Genomic DNA, 23,268 nt, shown 5'->3' on the forward strand with positions numbered 1-23,268 from the left:
TTTTTAATTAATGCCAGATACTCTACCAATTAGGATCCATAGTTGCTACATTTTCAAAAAACTCCAAGGGAACCAGAGTTTCAAATCAAACATTCTCCTAGTGTTTGCAATCCAATCCTTGCATTGGAAAAGGGACTATGAAATTAAAGCTTCGTAGACAGGAAAAAGAAACTCCAGTATTCTATTTTCATTTTTCAATCTGAAATAAATATAACTATGAAAAATCAATAAATAATTAACAAAGAACAGAACACATTTTTGGCTTTTAAAACTTTAAAACCGATGCTTTAATTTTCTTCTTAGAACAGAAGAACAACAAAAATATTTTAATACTATTTTCTGAGATGCTGCAATACATCTGCTGACAAAAATTAGAGTGCAGATGTCACCAGTAAAGAGAAAATTTTCAGTATGTGCTATCTATAAAAGTGCAATCAAAGAGACTACTTCATACAGTCAGAAATAACTACTTAACATTTTGCACCTGGAGAAAACAGTGTAAGCCTATATTTTCTAACCTTATTATGATGCTTGACCGTGCAGGTAATTTTATGAAAACATGCTAAAGCTAGTGCTTTAAGTCTCTCTAGTAGAAGTAGGAAAGACCACAATCAGAGTAACAGTTAAGGGTAGGAAATTAAGCATATTTTTATTAGTTTATCTCTTTTTGTATTCTTTTATAGGGCACTATAGCCTTAAAATAAGAAATCCTGAATTAATTTTTCTCATGATACCTGTCATTCAATATTTCTTCCCTGTGACTGAGGGAATTAGCAGACTTGAATTTGTTTTAATACTATTAATATAAACTATCTTCACTCTTTTCTGCACAGTGCTCCAATATGATTCTCATTACTGTATTTGACTAAAGACAAATACTTAAAAAAACCTGAAACCACCATCTGAAAAAGAATATTTTTGTATTTGAGATGCAGCATACTTGGTAAAGCTGCCTACTCCACTTCTGCATCAGTAAAGAGCTCTTCTAAAGACTTTCTTTTAAATGAGGCCTAGTCTAAAGTAACCTTGAGAACAAAAGACACAAGTGAAGATCTCTAGAATAAACTACTGTCTCCAGGTTGTTTCAAGTCCTCTCATGATTTACATCCTGGCTCAGTTATCATCCTATTAATATTCAAATGTCTCAGCTTCCAGGGAGAAAATTATTGAAGCAACTTTCCTAATAAACCAAGATAGTTTTTGGAATGTGTAAACTCTCAGGTTCCCAAAAGCAGAAAACAGTTGTGAAGTAGGTCTGCATGTTAAGAATAAATCTGAGATGAACTTCAGCAGCTCTTTCATGGCAGATAAGATAAAGACAAAAAGTCCTTCCTGCCACAGATCAAGATTGCTAGATTTATAATTAATTTACCAAGTAAAAATAGCTAAGTCAGACAGAAAAAGATGAGGAACCTAAGATTTCCTTACTGTCTTTCAAATACATTTTGGCAATCATACTTTCAATTTCTTTTTCTAACCTGTCTGGGCTAACTGGGAGGTCAGATAACAGGACATCTATCTAAATATCACTAATATTATTATAATAGAGAAAGATGTTATCTTAAAACATATACAGTAGCAGAAATTTACTTGTTAGCAAAGGAAAAGGGATAACAGCAAATACTCAGTGATGGTCATTGATTACTTTTTCCAGCAACTGCCATTATTCACAAGGAGGAAATCCAAGATATCAAAACACCATGAAGCAAACCTGCTAAATACAGTTTAAGTCCTCCTCATGAATAACTTTGTGGTTTTGAAAGATCTGCAAGGAAAAAATGTCAAAGAAAAATGTTGACATAGTTAAAGTGGAGTTAATGGAGCAAGGTTTATTCAGCCAAGAGCAAGCAAAGTTTCAATGTATTTCACATTTTTAGAATACAGAAATTAAATAAATTTTAATAAACTGAATGAACATTTTAAGGTGTTGGTACTCTTGGGCTATCACATGTATCTGTTCCTTTACACTGAAGAACACAGCCTTTCTTAGAAAGAAACCGCTTTTGTTTAGAGCTCAGCAAATTGGAATTTTGCTTCAAGACTGGGATAATAAGCAAAAAATAGGATGCACAGCTGCTTTGCTAATATAAACCCCAGGTAATATTTCTTTCCATTTACAGCATTGATAATTTAATGTTAATTTTGGAAGCCAAATTATTTTAATTAAATAATGAAACAAGAATCTCAGCTTTAATTAAAAAACAAACAAACAAACAAACAAAAATTCTTCCCATTAAAACCAGCCAACCAAGAAAAAAAAAAGAAAAAAAATTAAAAAAAAAAAAAAAAGCCAACAACTTTTGGGGTGGGAAAAGGCTTCCTTGTATCCTTCAGGAAGCTAATTTCATGGTTCTCCAGAAGTCTTCTTGAGAATTTTAAATGGTTGGGACATACAGTATTCTCTGGCAGAAGAAAGGCACAAGAGATTTTGACTTATGTCTCATTATTACTAATTGCATGGACTCTTAATAGAAAATTAAATAATCACTTACATAACCAGTTACAATGCATAGATGTTTAATCTCTGTATGTTAAAGAGCTGCTAAAGACAATACACAGCCCAAAAACTGATATCATTAAACTTCCCTAAAACCCTTTTTAGAAAGGACAATTGATTTCTTATCATCAAATTACTGTAATTTTTCTTTTCTCTACTTTATTAAAGCAGCATCCATATGATTTTGAACTGGTTTGCATCTGCTACCTGAATTATCATCCAAATTTGCTACATAAAGATTGATGAGGAAAGTACAACACTTCAAAGATCTAGACAGACTCATGGCATAGTCTGAGAGGGAGAGAAGAAGGCTATGAAGTCTCTTCCTGCCTTGTGACGTAAACCAGGTATGAGCTAAATTAGCATGGAGTAATTTCTCCATCTCTCTGCACACTAGTATTTCTGTCCTGCAAATGCAGTTATTTCAAGAAACACAACGGGGACATTTTCAAAGCTAAGAACACCACACTATAATGAGCACTATAATGAGGCAATTAATTTTCGGTTTTCTTTATATACAGCCAGGGAAATTCTTTCAGAGACTTTAAAAAAAACAAAACAAAAACCCACTTCCCCCCCCCCCCCCCCCAAGCCAAGCTACCAAGGATGAACAAGCTTTCGAAAAGCAGAGCTGAAAATAATTATTTTCCTGTCTTTACCTCCAAAGTAATGATCTCTTCCATCCATTTGGACTTAAATACATCTGCAACCTCTCATTATGGAAATTCAGGAAAAAGGAACATATGAGTTAGTAAAAAAACCTGACAAGGTTAAGAAAACAGAAGGAAAAAAATAACTGGAAAAAAATGTAAACTGATATAAAGATTTCATGCCAACTTAAGTATCTGGATGACTCAGTATTACTTTAACATCAAACTGCAATTTGCTTATCACTCATAGTTTTCGCTCCCTATATTACTGACACAAAACAACAGACAGTCATGCAGCAACAAACACGCACAACCTATTTACAATGATTACCATCAATCTAGCTGTAAAGTGGTTTTTCTCCCCACTTAGTGACACTGAGTTCTAAAACATGCACTTATTACTTGAACTGGATCCTTAAACAGCTGCATTTTCACATATGTCTGACCAGAGTTATATTTAGCTACCATCAAAGGTGGCCATTACTCAGGCTGTCAGGCTAGTAAAGTCAACAAAATATGGAGGAGGAGAAAAGATCTAAAACATCATCCTCCCTAAGGAGAGCATGGTGCTGACAGTAACGAAAGTAGCTGGCAGTTTATGGGGCACGTCTTTGAGTAGTTGCTTTCCTCTAGTCCTTCCACAGCCCATGGAGGGAGATGCTGTGAGTAGGCAGTGAGTTGCCCGGTGGTCACAAGGACAGAGTGAAGCACCTCTTATGACCTATTTTAATCAATGTCCCTGCATTGCTCAAAGGCATGGTGTACAAACATCTGACAATTGCAGAGGCTGGGATACAGGCAAGCACAGCTGGCTGGGCAATGAGTTCACTTAAAACAGACCATCATGCCAACGGGTAGGGGAAGGAGGACAGAGAACAGCAGCTGTTCTGCTTCAGCAAAATTTTACTATTCATTAGATGAAAGCAAAATATAACATTTTATCTTTGTTCTCAAGGGGGCAAATTCAATTTTTCCAACACTGCTGAGTAGTGCTAAGATGTGGCACACCTAAACTAATGAAGTCAAGAAAAGTATTGCCATTTTCGAACACACATTATCTACACTTCACTAATATCCTATTCAGTGATACTTTGTATCACTGTATAATTACAAATCCATAAAATCTCCATTAAATTCACACCAGTAAACATTTCTTTGAACTGAGTGAAATAAAACATTTTGATGTATGCTATTTTCAGCATTTACCATATAGAAATATATTCAGTAGACTAGATTACAAAAAAGTCATAATTCCACAAGAATCAAAGTAACAGGGTGCATAATTGCCTCAGACCAATAAAGTAAAAATGATGGCAGAATCAAGTAAAAATATATTAAATAAATGTATTTTAGGTGGCAGCACCCTACCTTCATTTTAGTGTATATTTCCTTGGCTTTTATAAGCTTCCTAGTTCCACATCAGAAACTGTAGGCTATAAACGGATAAACTACAGTCATTGCCTTGTGGATTCCAATATAGGCTAGCAGGAAAAAACAGCCCATAAAATATACCATATACTTTTGGAGAGGATTAAAATTTTTCTTCAGAACTACTTTCTAATTTTTTCTACCCACAAAAATTTTGATGTAAAAAAAAAAAGTCTTCCTTAAATGAGAAGCACCAAAATGGCTGTTTCCTAAAGCAATGAATATTTAAAGTGTTCCTGGGAAGTACTGATAAATGACAGGGATCATTTGTGAGTGTCACATATTGCTTAGTCTCTTCTGCTTTAGAGACCTTGGAACCTGATCTTTTAATCACTGTATGCCAAAAAAAAGCCTTATGAGAGGCATAATGATCCACCCAGACTGCTTCTAGCTGTAAATTAGTAAGAACAAAGAGGAGCAGAGGACTTAGGAAACCTGCCTGAGACTTGTTGTGATTGGGCACAGAAAACCTTTGGTTTCATACTTTTCTTGAACAGGTGCAGACAGATGTTTTAATTTCCCACAGGACATCAAGTCCACGGACTCATCTTTATTGTATCACAGTCACAAGCCACAAAATCTCAAAATTCTGGCATATCTTTCTCTGATATCTTTCTCTCTCCATTAAAATATTCAAGACATACAAGATGGAACGTAAGGAGTCTGTGCAAAGGGAATACATGGGATCAAAAGGTTCCTCACATACCTTTCATGGTACCAACAACAGATGGCAACTTATATCTTCCAAACCTTCACTTATATTAAAATTGAGTAATTATTTTTTTCAAGCCAAATAATATGGTATTTAAAAATCAGAGCAAGAATCAGATGTGAGAATATTACGTGTAAATGTATAAACATACATAGTTGTTTACAGAAATACACACACACTGAATCAACAAAGGACCTGTAACTTGTAGCCAGTAACAATATATCTGCAAAATCATGAACACTGAATACTCAGCCTTCACAGGAAATAGTCACAAATAACTTTATTATTATTATTATTTTTACTAAATACATGTAGGGAAAATAATCAATTAAATAAATGGTATATTTCACAAGAAGGAAAAGAGGCCACGTTTGAAAGAGACACAAGTATTCCTGAACTATTCATGCAGATGGCATTAGACTTTGAAACAGAAAATCTAAACTTCAAAACAAAAGAAAACCCATGAATGAGCCCCAAAAGGAATCAAACTCCTTCATCTTCTTTAAGACCTCAGATTTAAGCTACAGGGAGTAAAGACGAGACTTTCCAGCTTTCTTGAGAAGTAATATGACTGTCTCCAAGCACCTGACGGTCTGTTCGCTTCCTTCTCTCCCTTCTCTTCTCTCACAAAAACCAAACCAAACCAAAACAAAACAAAAGCAACAAAAAACTAAAACTACAATTCTACCCCAAAAGACCAAATATATTCTAGTAGTAAATATTTCTAAAAGATAAGATTATGTCTGAAATCAGTGTATGTTACGCTGTAGTGTCTTTCAGCAACCTCAATAAAAAGTCTGGCTGCTGTAGCGGCATGACAGCTATAGGCTGAGCGCCAGCTACAACTTCCCGGTTCATGAATGGATACACTGGGACTTGGCCACAGAAGACTGATGCCTGCAGGGTATTGTGTGTCCAAATATTGCTGCACCGCTGCTGACTATTTTATAGAGCAACAACAGTATCCTTTCTAGCACAAGAAAGCCATTTTGCTCTTCCAGCTAAACATTAAGGAATGCAAGACAGAAAGGGGCAGACACTATATAGTAGACAGCAATCCAAAGCATTATGGTAGGTAATGAAGAATACGGTCACCTTGCCCTTTACTATATACATATTAAACCACTCTATTGCAGGATATTGCCAGCTTTTCACTGGTACAAGGAACAAACTCCTCTTTTTTTGAGTGTAAAAATATTTTTCCTTCTTGTTCTAAAATGAAATATTTTAATTAAAATATTTTAAATTTAGAAAATTACCTTCAAATATCAATAAGAAGTAGTTTTGGATGAAAAACCTCATGAGAACATATATAATTCATGCTATAGCTGAAAAAGTGATGCTGCTATAAAATATATATATTCTATATATATAATTCAGTTTTCCAAGTGTAAATATTGCAACAAGACATTTTTATCACTAATTGTCCTCTAATAATATACTAAATGCCAGCTTAGAAATTAAACATTCACAAGAATACAATTGAAATGAAACGCCCACTTCTAAGAAAAAAAAGAATAAAAATGTGTGATAAATAAATGAAGCATTCCTGCTGCCTTTGTCCAGTTCTTTTTTTCCCACATGGTATGTTATTTGTCATATGAAGGCTGCAAAAATACCCTTTTAAAGAATAAATTAGAAAAATGAAGCATAAACAATAAAGCCTGCTCAGCAGTCTTGTTTTCCAGTCCTCTGTAGGGTAGCTGCAGGAATTTTCCGTGCTGTGAGTGTTAATGAGACCCTCCATAGGCACCATTAGTACATAAAAGCAATCACCTATAACTCGCTTTTTCAAATCTGTACTTCCTGTAACTGGAAGCAAAATAGGAAGCATCACACAAATACCATCCTCATTTACTCATACGTAACTATTAGCCAAAAAGGGGTTGACAACAGTAAAGTCACCACAATACATAAATGCTTCAATGATCAAGCATGGAATCCAGAAGCACTTGGAGAACATGTGCAGTTTTGAAGACTACAAAACTGTCCCTAAACGTATGTTTTCCTGATGGAAGGAAACATACTTGGGGAAATTACTAATTAGCTAAAACTGGCTGGATTCAAGATACTTAGGTACTTAGAACAGAATGGGTATCTGACCAAACTCTGTAATGACAGTAATCTGGCATAAGGAAAACCCACACAAATTTTATACATTCCATTTTCAAGTTGTGGTTTAACTTTTATAATATTTATTTAAATTAAAGGGGAGGTGGGGAAAGATCAAATTTTCCACACGGATGCTATGAAAGTTCTGTCTAAAGCTGACAACATGAGGCAATTGTTACTAACCAGCACCTCTCATGAGCAAGTTTCCAAACCAGGTGCTGGACTTCAGCCAAAGACAGATCCACCAACATGTGAAGGATCTCAAGCTTTTGGAAGAAAGTCCCTCATATTTATTTCACTTCTGAACTGCCAGCCCCCTGTGCAAAGACATGTATAGGGTCTGTCATTCCCCAGTACTTCACAAATTTTAAAGTGAAAGAAAATTAGTTCATTCTGACAAAAATGCACGCCTTGTGGTATTATTTGCTGTATTTAGTGACAGAAACATGAAACTGTAACCTTCCTATCTTGCACTTTAATCTGGGTTCAAAGTGATTTCTCAATTCCAGTTACTGGCAAGTTTCTACATAATTTGAAGAGATACCCAGGAATGACGTGTATTTTTTTAGACAGGACCCACTTCTTCCACAAAACAAACACTGACTTGTGGTAAAAGCTTTCTTTAGGTTGCCCTTTCTTAGCTGCATTTCTGCTTCTGGTGACCTAAATTAATCCTTAGGTTTCCCACAGTTCTCAATCCCAGTTACTGTTTCAGGCAGGACATCTTGTAGGAATGAAGTCCTTTTTGGCACAGTGCTAGTCGTTGCCAGGTAAAAATACTTTTTTGAATAGTACTACCTGCTGGTTGAGCCCAAGCATGTAATCTTTGCAGCAGTTCTAAGCAGAACATACCAAATACGTATCAAATATATCCTTTAAAGCCAGCTTTGGTAGAGATTAGTTCTAGCCCTTTCCTACCCTTTTTATGGCTTTGATGCCCTTCAGGCCCATCATTGAGTAATTCAGCATGCAAAGTTCTCAAAGGCACTTTGGTGGCCCGGTTAACTTTCTGATACCTTACTGTGCTGCAAGAGCTCAGTCAGCATCTGTGGTGAACTGAAGCATGTGAAAGAGAGTAGTAAGTGAACAGGGTGAAGGAAGACAGCAGACAGCAGTTAAAGCGACTTGGCTGCTGCCATGCTTATTTACACAACAAAATGCACTTCCAAAGTGCATTTCACTTACATAGAAGTGAAACATCACTGTGGCTGTACGTGAGAGTTTCATCCTTAAATAAAATATGACTTCCAAATTATTCATTATGCAAACACATAATTGAAAATAAGAAATGCACCTCATTAACAGCTCTTCATAGAACAAAAATGTGATGATGGGCATGATGGTAATTTATTTGAGGTAAATGATCTATAAATGTGACTTGCTATGATGCGGGGCATCATGACAGCAGCCATTTTCATCTAAGACTAAAATATCTTTTGCTTCCAATTTTAGACTGGAATATCACCAGCAAGTAGTCACATACTGATATTTCGTAGTTTCAGTGAGTGGTTCATATAACTGAAATATTATTTCCTCTCATCTGATTCCATCAAATAACTCAGAAAAAAAGTAAATTCCAGCACTGTTCATGTTCCCAAACAGCAGTAGCTGAACTGCAGTTTTCAAAGGCAGAAGGCTTTATACACTATCCTAGTGGCATGTCAAACCACTGTGTCAATTACTATTGTAATCTACATCGTCTCCTATGCCTCCCTCCATTTCTTTTTCTTCTCTCTCTCCCCCTATCTCTATCTTTAATGAAAAAGTGAAATACTGCTAGTGCCTGCCAGACAGGAAATTAGCTCAACATTAAGGACAAGTAAAATTGCACTAACACGCACTAAAAAGAGCATAGCTATTTTCTGAGTTTTTCTTATTGCTTTTCTACTCAGCTGCAGAGACGTTTGACTAAACCAATAAATAAGTAAAGTTCAAAATGGTCTGATCCAGAGTACAGCAAAGTCAAGGGAAAATGTCTCAACATATTTAATTTAGACATGTCTGCCACAAACTCCAATCTCAAAGCAACTTTGAATTACTGTCAACATTGGTGGTACAACTGTTATTACCATGAGAAGCTCATTGCCACAGGATGTTTTACAGACCAAAAGTCTGAAGAGGTACAAAAGGGACCACCCGATCTAATGGAGGCTGGATATTAAGTTAGATCAGAGGTATTAAACAAAACAATAAAAACGCAACCTGTGGCTCAGACAGTCCCTGAAATCCTGTCTGTTGGAAGCAAGATTCACCAGGGGAAGAAACACGTGGTTCTTCTGCCATATGTTATAGTTTGAGCAGATTGATGGGAGTTTATTTTGGTTTTAAATACTGTTTATGTCTTCATTCTGTCAAGAAAATTCCTTATTTCTTCAAACCCACTTACTGCAGTGAAAAAATAAAAGTAACAGAGTCTGACAAAAATAAACATGAACCCCATAAAATGCAACATTTGTGATGCTTTCTTTTTTAGTTTTGTTGGGTTTTCATTGATTGTTAGTGATATGGCACAAATAAGTGGGGCATTCTGCTAGTAGTAGACTTATTTTTTCCTCCTTGTAACAAATTCAGTAAATAATGTTCCACATATTGTGACACCAAAAGCGCTGGTGCTCTTCATCTGTTCTCAGATAGTTTCAAAGAATTATACTCAAACATCAAAGGCTGTTTTTCTCGACCCAAATTTTGCAGAGATATAAACCGCTATGGTAGATTAACTTCAACATTTCAAGTCATATACATGACTCATTAGGTTTTATTTAGTGGACATTTCTAAATATCAGCTTTCATGAGGTTTGTGCTTATATTTTTTTTTCCCTGTAATTACCCACCGAATTTATTTCAACTCATTTATTGCTAATTTGTCAAAATAAAGAATGACAGTAGAATCAGCAACTTTGTACTAAACTGCACATCCATTTAACACCTACGAATGTTGACCATGGAACTCTATTTCTTGTGTTCCATGAAAACCATATTGGGATGGATTTGTCAGGACTTCAGTCTTAAAAGGACCATTGACAGCAATATATTTTTAATCTCCCTCCATTCACAGGTATATAATATAAAGTTTATAGATCAGAGATTACTTTTCATTCAAATTATGGCTTCTGTGATGGGCAAGATCTACTTTATTGTGTGTTCTTAATTGCCTATTTCATCCCTTCAAGTAGAGTGAGTCAGGCAAAAACCATCTGGAGGCATGAGAAGATTGTGCCTTTATAGTGGCCAACTGAGAACCAAGGAGCAGAAAGCCCCAAAGGTAGTGACGGACGGCAGAGCAGGAAGTGCCAAGGGGAGCAGGGCGCATATGACCAGGCATCAGAAGAGAAAGAAGATCAGTGAAGATCAGAGGGGATGATTCAGAATTTTCTGAATGTAGTGGTTGAAACCAAGCATGGGATGAATGAAGGAACTACTTGCAAGGACTCACTGTACACGGAAAGTAATACTGAAACCCTGTTTATTTTGCTTTGCCTAAGATAGCCATGTGGTTTTGCTTGGTTTTTGTTTGGTTGGATTCTTGGGGGCTGAGAGAGGGAGAGGACTGTTGCATTTTTCTCTCTAGTAAAAAATAAATAAATAAAAACATTGTCCAGTAAACTGGATTTATGATTTTAAAAACCTTTTGGTCTTTTTCAGAAGCTCTCTATAAAGAGAAGGTCAAGGGAGATTCTATTCAAAGCTCTGGCCTTTTCAGGGAACCACAGGAGTTTGCCAGAATTTTGCTATCAAATCTCATTTCATTAAGATTTCAAGATTATATTTTTATACATTTTGTGGTTTTACAATTCATAGATTTACACAACTTATGGAGATGTACTTTACATAGATATCCAGAAATTTTACAAAGAGAATTTTATAGATCTATAAAATTTATAGGTACATCTTCTTGAGGTAAATGACAAAAGATTTTTTATTTATTTGATACCTAACACTTATGCCAGGGAGAATGAATTTCAGGTTATATTAAATTTTCTCTCTGTGCATAATTTGTCCAGAAGGGATTATGTCTCTATCTGATTTAATGGATCAATGCTGAATGACAAGAAAAGAAACCATGCAGTCATCCAAATTTCTATTATATTCAAATGGGATATTATAAAAAAGTTACCATGATGATTAAGATTATAATTACTCTTTCTAGACAAGATATCATGCAGATAGAGAACAAACATTAATTCCACCTGAAATTTAAAGGGGCAACAGTAGTCTACACATTCCACTCAAAAATGCACAGCAAACATACAGACTCTAAAAATGAAACATATATAGAGTGAGCTATATTTCATGTTCACTGAATAACTAGAACAAAGTATGTGTGCAGCTCAGCTTTCTAATTCTAGAGGAAGGGTTTAGATACTCAAGGAATCTTCAAAGTGAAACTGAATCTACAAGGGCATAATGTGGGAAAATAGGTTAAGAACAGGCAGTATTACCATTTTTAGTTACAGAGGAAATCTAAGAATGTGCGTACAGGTGAATCCCAATAGACAGAGAGCAATGTCAAAAAAATAAAATAAGAGACTGAACATGCAGATAGAATAAATATCACGCCAGTATGTGAAATGACTGAGAACTACAATGATCAAAAAGGCTCACAAAAAATACTCCCATAATAGAAAAAAACTGCCCTACAAGTTAGAAGGACTAATAATCTAATAGTTATTTTCCATAATTTCCATTAATGATAGGAAGTGGTAAAAAAGGGAATAATTTACCTGTCACACCAGAGTTTTGTGAACTGTGTTTATTGTTCATAACGTACTCCAAAGTCAAAACGAGCTGCTCAGACACTCACACTGTTATTAAAATGCTTCTAACAGTCTGAAATAATGAAATGGTTTTGAGGGCTTTCAAGTCAGATGACCAGCCTCATAGCTTTGAGGTCAGTCTCAGAGTTGCCATATATTTTTCTTGTAGGTTTTGGTACTACTTTACATACGATTTGCTCATCCTATTCTGTTTCCAAGCCTCTTTTCCTTGTATTTCCCTAATAGTTCTTTAATTCTGCTGATTTGGAGCCCAGCTCTGGCAGAGTAAGTTACCACACAACTATGTAATTTTTCCTATATGCCCTCTTCCAATTTTTAGAATAAATAAAACAGCTCTAAAATACTAGCTGAGACATCAATCCTTTCTCACATTTTGTTGTTCAACAGCTGCCTGTATAAGTGGCTTCCCCAGCATAAAACATAACTGTAGATCCATAGCACAGATGACGATAAAAGCTAAAATATAGCTCAGGATCAATCTCAGAATTGCTATAATTTTTTTTTTAGAAAAGAAGAATTTCTACTGAAAAGACATTTCTAACATTTCATCATTTATTTTCATTCAAACAGGAAAAAATAAAAGTTCTTGCAGAAGAGAAATTAAAAAAAAACAGAAATATAAACACATAACCATTTTTAATTATTCTAATAAAGAAATAAAATTACCTTAGACTGAGGCAGGATAGGGAAATTAATTCTAATCTGAAATTACTGTATTTTTATGTAAATCACATTTTTCATTTTTAAATAACTTCTCTTAGGTTTCAGAAAATAACCTCAGATCTGTATGCTATGAGTACTCTACGTATTTTTTTATGCATAAACAGTTCTTTCATTGCCTAGAGGTGCTAAATCTTTTCATTAAAGAGCACAGAACAAAAATTTAATTTGTACAAATATTTGTGCTTTCTTCTACACATCTGATGCACGTCCAAAATTCTATACCAAAATGTTTGCAAATATCCAGTCATCTCCTGAACCATTGCTTATCACAGTAAACAAAGTGTTTGGGCAGAGGAAGAGTCTTGGTTTGCCAAGATGAGATCTCTCAGTCTTGTCGCCTAACTGGTTCCCCTCTCTTCTCCTGAAGAGCTCCTACATATTGACAGACCATGCTGGAACACATTTATTGCCAGCTTTCATTACTAGAGAGAACCTGGACAGCACAAGGTTGAAGTGGAGGCAAGAAATATTGTACACTGTAAAAGCCAGAATTTGGATAGGAACCGCTTCATGGGCATTGACTGTCTAACGCATGAAAGATTTGCAGCTAAAATAAGAGAGAGCACAGGTCCTGTGCCTTGACATACAAAAAGCAAAGCACCTCGCAGCGCTTTCTCTAGAGCATTCAGAAAAACAGGCTAAGTAATGGACAAGAAATTACTAGAAAAGCAGCTTGGAGGAAAGGACATGCATCCTGCCTCTCAAGATACTGAAAATCACACTTTCCTACCATTATCATAGGCAGTCTTGTCCCTTAGATGCGCATCGAATTCCTGACATCATGCAATACTTCTTTTTAAACTCCCTTAATACCTAAATTATTCCTCCTCCCATTATTTTTCACAGCTGTAGATACTATACATAGCCCTTTAACTATTTTTATTGTAGTTCCTTAGCCAAAAATTGATTCCAGACTTCATAGCCCAAACTGCTCAATACACTTTTTAAATTTTATCCACTGCTTTCAGCCTCCTATTACACTTCATGCCAACCTGTTTTAACCTTTAGATCCTCGAGAGAACAAATCAAATATTAAGCCATAAGTCACTGCACTGTTCTTTTTAACATGTAATTGCTAGCATCTCTTTAAATTATGCTGGCTTTCTGCCTTTAGCAGCATATAACTAAAAGCCAAGAAGGTCAGAATTTTGAGAGTACAATCTGATTCACCTTAAGCTGATTAACTTTCAAAAAGGGTACTTCTGTAGTGAAGCATTTCTATAACCATGCGTGTCTTGAAAACATTGTCACAAATTTCTCACTTCACAAATACTCTTAAAAATTTTTTCGCATGTATGCGGGAACTTTCGAACAATGTGATAAGGTTATCTTTCCCATTTTCTTGACCTTCTGTGCTGGCTTATATGACAATAATAATGTATCTACATGAAATCATATTAAATAACATCAGACATACAAGAAGTGCTACTTATTTTGCTTTTAAACCCTAATAACCTATATTTCAGCATATTCACAATGTTATACTCAGTTCATTAAAGGAAGTTAGCTGCAGTCACAAAGCTGTGTGCTCTGATAAGAAGTGACTCAAATTTGGAATATCAGCTAATGCAAATAGAGAATTTTACATAACACCACTGAATATAATCACTACTTTCATGTTGAAGCAACTAATGATACAGATTAGGAAATAAAATCTGAGATTACACTTTAGTCGCCAATTTTAAGTTCAACAGATACAGCTGAAAAGTTTTATATATCTTCCTTTTCTCTGTAATGAACCATGACTACTTGTGTACTGAAATGACCTAATCAGAAATTTTCTTCTATCCGCAAAAGGCTATTTTTCTAGCCAGTACTTGTTAAAACAACTCAGTATTTAATATCTGACATATGTTAAAAGATTTATAAACTTACTTGGGCAAATAATTCAAGGTTTTACTCTTTACACTTCATATGATGTACATATCAAAAGTCCTTTTGTTACAGCTGTCTGAGCTTATTTACCGTGATTTTAAGTGATACAGACAGGAGGAACTGAAATCCCATTATTACCTATGGAATATCTGATGTACTTTGGAACTCTGTATTTCATCTGATGACTGCTACCACTCATCTTCTACAAACTGGGCTGACAGAAAACCGATTCTGAAGGCTAATTTCCAACAACATAAAGTTTCTATATACATTAAAAGACAGGGAAGAGAGTTTCTAAGATCTTCTGACAACAGAAAATGAGTATTATGCTAATTAACTATAATAGACTCAACAATTTACCAGATTTTAGATCAAATTTTCCTAACCTTTGGTCAAATGAAAATTAATCTTTACATTACTCAATCCATTTTAACTGGTTTTAAATGATAGTTCTATGTTTTATGTTTGCTTGTTTACATCATGTTAAATTGAAAGAAAAGCAATTTTATTCCAAAACAGCATGTAGAACATACCCGGTTATCTGCTAAGTTTCATAATGAACAGCAAAGATATTCAATATAGACTAATTAATAGTCCAAGCCTCCAGTTTCTGGATAATTGCTGCACATTTGTAACACCCAGTTTTCTTTAGATTTGTTTTCCCATATTGCTCTTTAGAGATAGCAAGAGTCTTTAAAAGAATATGGTTTTTGTAAGCTTTACATTCATAAATACCAAAACCAAAGATTAAAGTCTTGATGCACCACAACTGGTGATAAAGGTCTACTCACAGGGAAAAACAGATCCTTCCTGCTTTTCGTGACATGTGGTAAGCAAGCAGATCAAAAATATCTGCAATTCTCCTAAGTATCTTTTTTTGGGGGGGGGGGAGGGGCGGGGAAAGGGGGTGCCATTTTACATCCACAAACATTTTTTTAATGTGCAGCTTTTAATGGCATTACCTGAAAGCCTTAAAGTCTGACTATTTAAGCAGCTGTGGTTGGTTGACCTTGGCTGGACACCAGGTACCCACCAAAGCTGCTCTATCACTCCCCTCCTCAGATAGACAGTGGAGGGAAAATATAACGAATAACTTATATAATGTCTCATATCATGGTCGAGATAAGGACATGGAGAGATCAATCAGCAATTACCAACACAGGCAAAATAGACTTAACTTGGGGAAATTAGTTTCATTACCAATCAAAATACGAGTAGGATAATGAGAAATAAAAAAGCAAGTCTTAAGAATACCTTCCCCTCACCCCTCCCTTCTTCCTGGTCTTAACTTTCTCTACCTCCTTCCCACATGCAGTGCAGGGAATGTGAGTTGCTGTCAGTTCTGCATGCACTTTCTCTGCCGCTCCTTCCTCCCCACACTCTTCCCCCGCTCCAGTGTGGGGTCCCTCCCACAGCAGACAGCCCTCCATGAGGTTCTCCAATGCAACTCCTTCCCGCAGACTGCAGTTCTTAACGAACGGTTCCAGTGTGGGTCCCTTCCATGGGTGCAGTCCTTCAGGAACAGGCTGCTCCAGCGCAGGCTCCTCACTCTGCAGGGCCACAGCTCCTGCCAGGAGCTTGATCCAGTGCAGGCTTCCCACGGGGTCACAGCCTCCTTTGCGCACCCCCCTGCTCCAGTGTGGGGTCCTCCATGTGCTGCAGGTGGAGATCTGCTCCACCATGGACCTCCATGTGCTGCAGGGGCACAGCTGCCTCACCATGGGCTGTACCACGGGCAATCTCTGCTCCACAGCCTGGAGCATCTCCTCCTCTCCTTCTGCACTGACCTGGGTGTCTGCAGGGCTGTTTTCTCTCACAGATTCTCTCTCCGGCTGACGTTGCCACTATTTAGGGCTTATTTCCCCTTCTTAACTATGTTATCTGAGAGGCGCTGCCACCATTGCTGATGGGTTCAGCCTTGGCCAGCAGCAGGTCCTTCTTGGAGCCGGGTGATGGTGACTGCATTGGACACAGGGGAGGCTTCCAGGTGTTTCACACTGAACCCTCCCCTGTAGCCCCCCTGCTACTAAAACCTTGCTAAGCAAACCCAACACATCAATAGATGTCCAATGTATGTTGGCAGATACATTTTCTTTCTTAATTTTTTGTGGTTTTCTCTCTTTCAAAACTACGGGAAAAAATTTTGTCTGGACCTTGTTCTTCTCCCTTTCATACCAATATAGGGCAGTTTGTACACATTATCTGTTCCATCTAGAGCAGCCTTCTCCTCATCACTATGCGCTCTTTTATTTCTTTCCTTGTCTGTCACTATACCCTCATTAATACTCAGTCAAGGTTTGTGGATACTCCAAGGGTTAAAATATTCAATGGATTAGTTCAGCTAGTCATATTAATGACTATATTAATTTCAGGAGACCTCACCTTAGATATAAACCCCACTGCAAGGCATAAAATGTCACTGGTTTATCCTCTAAGTAATCCAGCTCTATCAGGAAACTGGATAGTAGTTTTAATAAAATGGGACTCATAAGTTTTTATTACTTTTATAATGAATGCTTTTCCATTTTATTGGCTCTTGGAAGGAGTAATTTAGCTTCCCGATTTAAACACGACTTTTTATCCTTCACAACTTGCAGGTTTCAACATTACATTTCTGACATTATAAATACAAATGCAGATACGGAGGTTTTAATAAAGCTATGGAGTTCTTTTCACTAATATATACAATAATATTCTGAAGATCATAGGAAAAAGGAAAAAGATTTAATCACTTTTCTAGGCTGATACAGCTAACATTTTTGAGCATACAAGAATATAAGCTTTCAAAATGGTTATCAGTGATCATACTGAGTTAAGCAATATATACATTGGATTTCACTGCTTCTCTTGCTCTTCAGATTTTCTTGGGAAAAAAGCATTGTAATATATTTTCCCCATTTTAATATCCTGGCCCTTACTGACATCAGTGAGAGTTCTACCATCAGCTTCTTAGATCCCAAAATGGAGAGATGGAACATCAAGATTTTTGTATAAAATGAATCAGGAGACTAATACTGATTTCAAGGAGAAGAAAAATATTAATTTCTGTCCTATTCTTCTTTTCTTTCACCATGGTTTAAATAATTAAGATCAGAAATCTAAAAATATTGCTCCTGAAGCATTATCCAATTTTGTTTTGTTTTGCTTTGGAACAGACAGAAAGACGTGCTCTAATATCACAAAATGTGTTTTGTTCTCTGACTTTTCGTACAAGAGTAAACAGGAAAAGAACAACATATTTGCACAATCTGTTTTTTAAAATTGTGAGAGAAATTCAAGAAGTAGTGAAATTTTGGCATCACCAGACGTATTCTAGTAAACAATTGTCCACCGGAAAGCTGAAATTCTGCTAATTAATTTAGGGAAGGCAAAGCTGTCAAAGCTTTCAGGTATGGTACCCTGGTATAAAACCCATGAACACTTATATTTCCCCTTGCTCTTTTCAGTGTATCTTAGTGACATGATGTCAGTAAAGTGCTTATAACAAGCTGAAGAAATTTTTATAAACAGCTTAAACTTTTGCTCTAAAAAACTAGTACAAAAGTTTTTTTCCATTTTCTTATGTACAAACACAGGGACATGAGACAAAGGAACAGCAACTTGCAACAAGTGCATGCATCCCACTATTTTTGCAGCACTTGAAGAGGCAGTAGACTTGCAAGTTAAAGACTTAAATTAGAGCAGCATTCACAGCTACAGAAGTTGTAACAGGAGCTGGCAATAGGCACAGATGCATCGATACATGCTACCTCCAAAATAATGGTGAGCAGTTGCATGTGCAACTTCCATACAAGACATCAGAACATTCTGGAGTTCACGTATGACATGAGAGCAGAGAGCTACTTATAAAGCACTCACTAGCTACTTATGAGCAAAAATGTGTGTAGAAAAGAAAATTATTAAAATGAAATTTAGTAAAGCTTCAGCCTGTTGGACCTCATGAGGAAATCCTGTATTTCACACTTACCTTTTTGTGGTTTTCTATTTGCTGTTTTGTATTTTAGTTCAGGGGTTTTGGTTTTTTGTTATTGGTTGGGGTTTTTTTAATTGTAACTGTCTAATGAATTTGGAGGTTGCTAATACGTTATCATTACTCAAATAACTAAGCTTGGGAGCAATAGATTTTTTTTGTAAATTAGCTATCTTAAAGTAAGTACCATTATAATCATCTAATCATCCTTTGAGGCAGCTTTATGCATAAATGCTTTAAACATTCATTGCCTTACTACTGGGGGCTATGCCTCAGTTTATATACTCTACAAGAAAATAAAATGAGTGTTATGCACTTAAGAACATGCATAAACAGAAAACATCAGAATGCTGAATGCTGTAATTTTAAGTCTGTTTTTCTCTCAACACTTTCTAAAGCTTAAAGAAATAAACCAACTTGTAAATTTAAATTAAGTATTTAAAAAAAGGCTTTGTGTTTCTGTTTGATTTATGTAATTCACACTGTCTGCACCTGCTTATTCCCCATAAACCTTGAATAATGCCACTTTTCAAATGACTGAGCAACTTAACTGTTAATGAGTAGCCTTTAAGATTTTCATATATAAATCTGCCTCTATTTAATATACCAGTCTTTCAGCAGAACTACTTCTGAAAAAGCCTCTTAGTGATTTTTGAGAATTACTGGTGTAACTCCTCAGCAAAAAGAACGTTGGACTGCAGCACAGGAAAGCACAATCTAGCTAGCACGAGTATCAACACTGGAAATGCAAAGGCACGCACATTAGCAGCAAGCCTGCTGAGGACTCGGTATAAATTGGGGATGCTGGCCAATAACAAAGCATGTGCCAACTTTTTTTTTATTAATAGGCTACTTTCAGCAGATTCAGGAAAAGGTGAAAGAAATCTATTAATCCATCTGGCAATCAGACTTTCATGTGACCTTCATGTATACACACCCTAAAAGGCTGAGTTTAACATAGTCTTATTTAACTTGATGAAGGCTTAATGTTTTAGGTATGTAACAAGGATTACCACAGATTTACATGCAGCTGGTACATGTTTCAAATTAATAACACTTACAAATGAACCCAAATAAGTATTTTAATAGTCAGTTTACATTTTTAAGACTACGTCCAATCATATCTTTATGAAACTGTAATTTGACATAGCATGATCTTTTTCTATATTAAATATAATGCTCTCTTTGTACTTCTTTCATATATTTTAAAAACTCCTGGAATTGATACCAGTAAATGTTAGAATCATTTAAATATTATGTTTTAAGATTGATCAATAGATCCACTACCACTGTTTTTTCTTAAAATGTCATTTAAATGTAAGAACTATCTTTGGCTAAGATAAATACTTTCTTCCTAAGTGGTCAGTAAAGCAAGGCAAATCTTCCTAAACAACAGATATATTAGGATGTAAATTTTCTCATTCTCAAATAACCTTCATTATATTACATTTGAATTTTGCCCAGAAAATACTTGTATTTATTTATTTATTTTTCAGCAAGATCTTCCTAATAAGTATTCCTTCCCTATTCCCAGAATTTTAACAGAATTCAGACTTCTGAAATCTACATTCTTTTGCAACCAAACTGCCTCATTTGCTTTTTCTATAGCTACCACTCTGGTTTCTTAATGCTAACAGCATGTTTTAAATACTATATAGGGTACCAGATACAACTCACAACCCCAAAATGCTGGTAATCAAAACTAGTTAATGATTTTTTCTTATTGGCTGTTCTATCTATTAGAAGGCCCTCCCCAGGAAAAGACTGGTCCAAAAGATACATTCTGAAAATCTCAGTACTATCAGGTTTGGAAGCCCATAAGCAAAAAATAATGTCTGTTTATGTCTCATCTGCTCTTCTCCTGAAATTTAATGCTGAGGACAGAAAAATAATCCTAGTTTTATTAGCTGACATGTAACAGCTCTATAAATAAAAGAGACAGAATTGTGATTTGTGGACAGCTTCTAATACAGCTGATATTATAAAAAAAAATAATTTTACTATAAATGCATTTTCTGCCTAATATAATTTTATGCATTACATGTATTCTAAATAAAGGAAGGTGAATGCTTCACCGTAAGCAAAGTACAACTCGAGCTAAAATAGGTCTATCAGCAAAAAAGAACTGCTTGGAAGACATTTTACTTCAGAATGCTTAATTTAAACCTATGCTATCCAACCACTTAAATAAGAAATCTGAAAGAACATATGGAGTCCATCAAGTAACGCAGTTTTCTAGCTTTTTTATTTTTAGAGGAAAATATCTTCTTAAAAGAAACCAATCTTCTTTCATTGTTATTTATATCAAGTCTTTATAACATTGATAAACAGGTGCACAGAAATTTCATTTGAGAAGCAAGAAAAGCAGGCCAAAACTGCAAGAGATACTTATTAAATGTGATTCTTGCATGATAATTATACAATTTCTATATTGAGTTAGAGCAATAAGATGGACAAACGTGCAAAGCATTTTATATTATTAGATCAATGATAACATTTCCTCACCAATTTACCACAGCATCAGGAAAACTGATCTGGATCTATTCCCTGAAAGTACAAGTCTTCTTTTGCTTTAGTTTGACAGTATCTTAAAAGAAGTAGTTTGGATGTAACAGGATGTGTTGTTGACACATTCTGTCTTCAGATTTTCAAATAGAATAACAAAATAAAATCAATAATAAGATGGTTTTGTTTTTTTGGTTTTTTTTTTTTTTTTTTTAAGAGTCCAGGTATTATTGCTCAGGGAAAAAAAAAAAAAAAAAAAAAGATAAATCATTCATATCCTACTGAATTTAATTCTAAAAGTTTAGCCAAACCAAACTAATGATCAAAACCATATAGCAGCATCTACAGCTGTTTGTTTTTTTTTTTTTAACTTTAACTATATTCAGGTGATATAAGATATGTAAGCAAACCAAGTATTCTTAAAGTTTTGGTCTCCATAGTTTCATCTCTTAATGAAAAGATGTCCAAAAGCAAACATTTGTCAATGTTCTGTCACTTCTCTATTTTAATAATAATTTTTTATATCCAGTATTCTGTCTTATGCTTTAATTACCCATCAGAGAGGGAAAAGCTTATATGCACATCCATTTGCATTCAATCCACATTACCTGTCAAATTTCATGAAATATTTCATGAAAATAAATGTAGTCCTCCTTAGAGAAATGCAGATCTATTGGAGCTGTGCCTGCAAGGCTTATATGCTTTACAGCATTTCCTAAATTTAGAGAAACAATTGAGCAGTGATCCCTCCATGCACGTATATCAGAATTTGAAAAGTAACTCGCCTTTGAAAAACAAATTAGAAATGTTTTTCTTCAACGCCTCACAGCAATTTTAAAAACACTGTAGCTTTACTCAGCTAGAATTCCAATAATGCACATCGCAAGCCATGAATGAGGACAAATATTTAATTCAATAACTTCGCTTCTGCTACACACAAACACCTTGGTGCTGGGGTTTTTTATATTTTTATCAGTTCTCCTCCTTTAAGAATTTTCAGTGTTACGGTCTTCATACAAACCTGACATTGTACCTCAGTGATTTTTTCCCGTTTCATTAAATCCATATGAATCATCCAATTACCCCACTCCCTGCTATTAGTCAAGGTAGTCAAAACTCATTGACAGCTTTTTTTTCCAAGGCAGCATGTGCTTCCAGAAACACCTCCTCAAGTGGAGGCCTTCCTTATTTGCCCCACTGAGATTATCTACAAACTGTGGGCTATTTGCATCACCAGCACTACACAGGTTAACAATGACAACCACCACTGACACTCCTGAGGGATTGTCCTGATGGATCATTCCGGACCTCCTTGAGATAAAAATCAGCCGCAACTAATTTCCAGCAGAATCTTGGAAATCTGAGAAATACATCTCCTTTGTCTCTTCAGGTACATAGACTATACTTCTCCTAGTGTGCACTGCAATAGAAAATACCCATGAATGACCATTAGATTCACTCAATACTTAAAGAGCCATGAACTGCTATACCTTATCTTTGAAAACAATAGCATGTTCTGTTATCAGCTGTTTCAACCCATCGGTATGTACATGAACTACTTTAATTGAAGGTGTAATATTAATGGTCTGACCTTTGGAAACCAAGTATTTCAAGTTACTTGGGGATTATTCACATCAACTACTTTATATGCTTCACTTGCATATGTATCCCAGGCTTCCTATATAGCCATTGAAGCACATTTGTTTCTGTCTTTAGGCAATATAACTACATGTATTATCAAGCGAAATGGATTTGACCCTTACATGGGTAATCAGGGAGAACAGTAAGAACTTTAAAAGTGAACACAATGGCCAAATGGTATTGCCTTGAAGGCAATAAAGTTACATCAGAAGATGGCAAGCTTGCAGCAGCATATCCTCACACACTGACCAGCAGCATGGCAAGACCAGAGACATATACTTCATAAAGTATACTCAGCAAAAATTATTTTTATAGAAACTGAAATGCTAGAGAATGTTCCCAGTAAGATGATGCCTTGTACTACGTTACTATGATAGGCT

At 35.5% G+C, this 23,268-nt stretch overlaps 1 protein-coding gene across 7 annotated transcripts in view; it reads right to left on the reverse strand.

Annotated features, from left to right (window-relative positions):
• Window positions 1-23,268, reverse strand: part of IMMP2L (inner mitochondrial membrane peptidase subunit 2) — a 462,983-nt gene that overhangs the window by 299,935 nt on the left and 139,780 nt on the right. Inside the window, exon 5 of one of the 7 annotated variants that reach the window (XM_065694802.1) lies at window positions 22,562-22,667. The exons of the other annotated variants lie outside the window; for them this stretch is intronic. Within the exon in view, the coding sequence (XP_065550874.1) occupies window positions 22,658-22,667 (10 nt within the window). The 3' untranslated portion in view covers window positions 22,562-22,657. Of the gene's footprint in view, window positions 1-22,561; window positions 22,668-23,268 lie in introns of those variants that run through there. 7 annotated transcript variants of the gene reach the window in all.

The sequence above is a fragment of the Lathamus discolor genome, chromosome 1, assembly GCF_037157495.1.
Source record: "Lathamus discolor isolate bLatDis1 chromosome 1, bLatDis1.hap1, whole genome shotgun sequence".
NCBI classification, from domain to species: domain Eukaryota; kingdom Metazoa; phylum Chordata; class Aves; order Psittaciformes; family Psittacidae; genus Lathamus; species Lathamus discolor.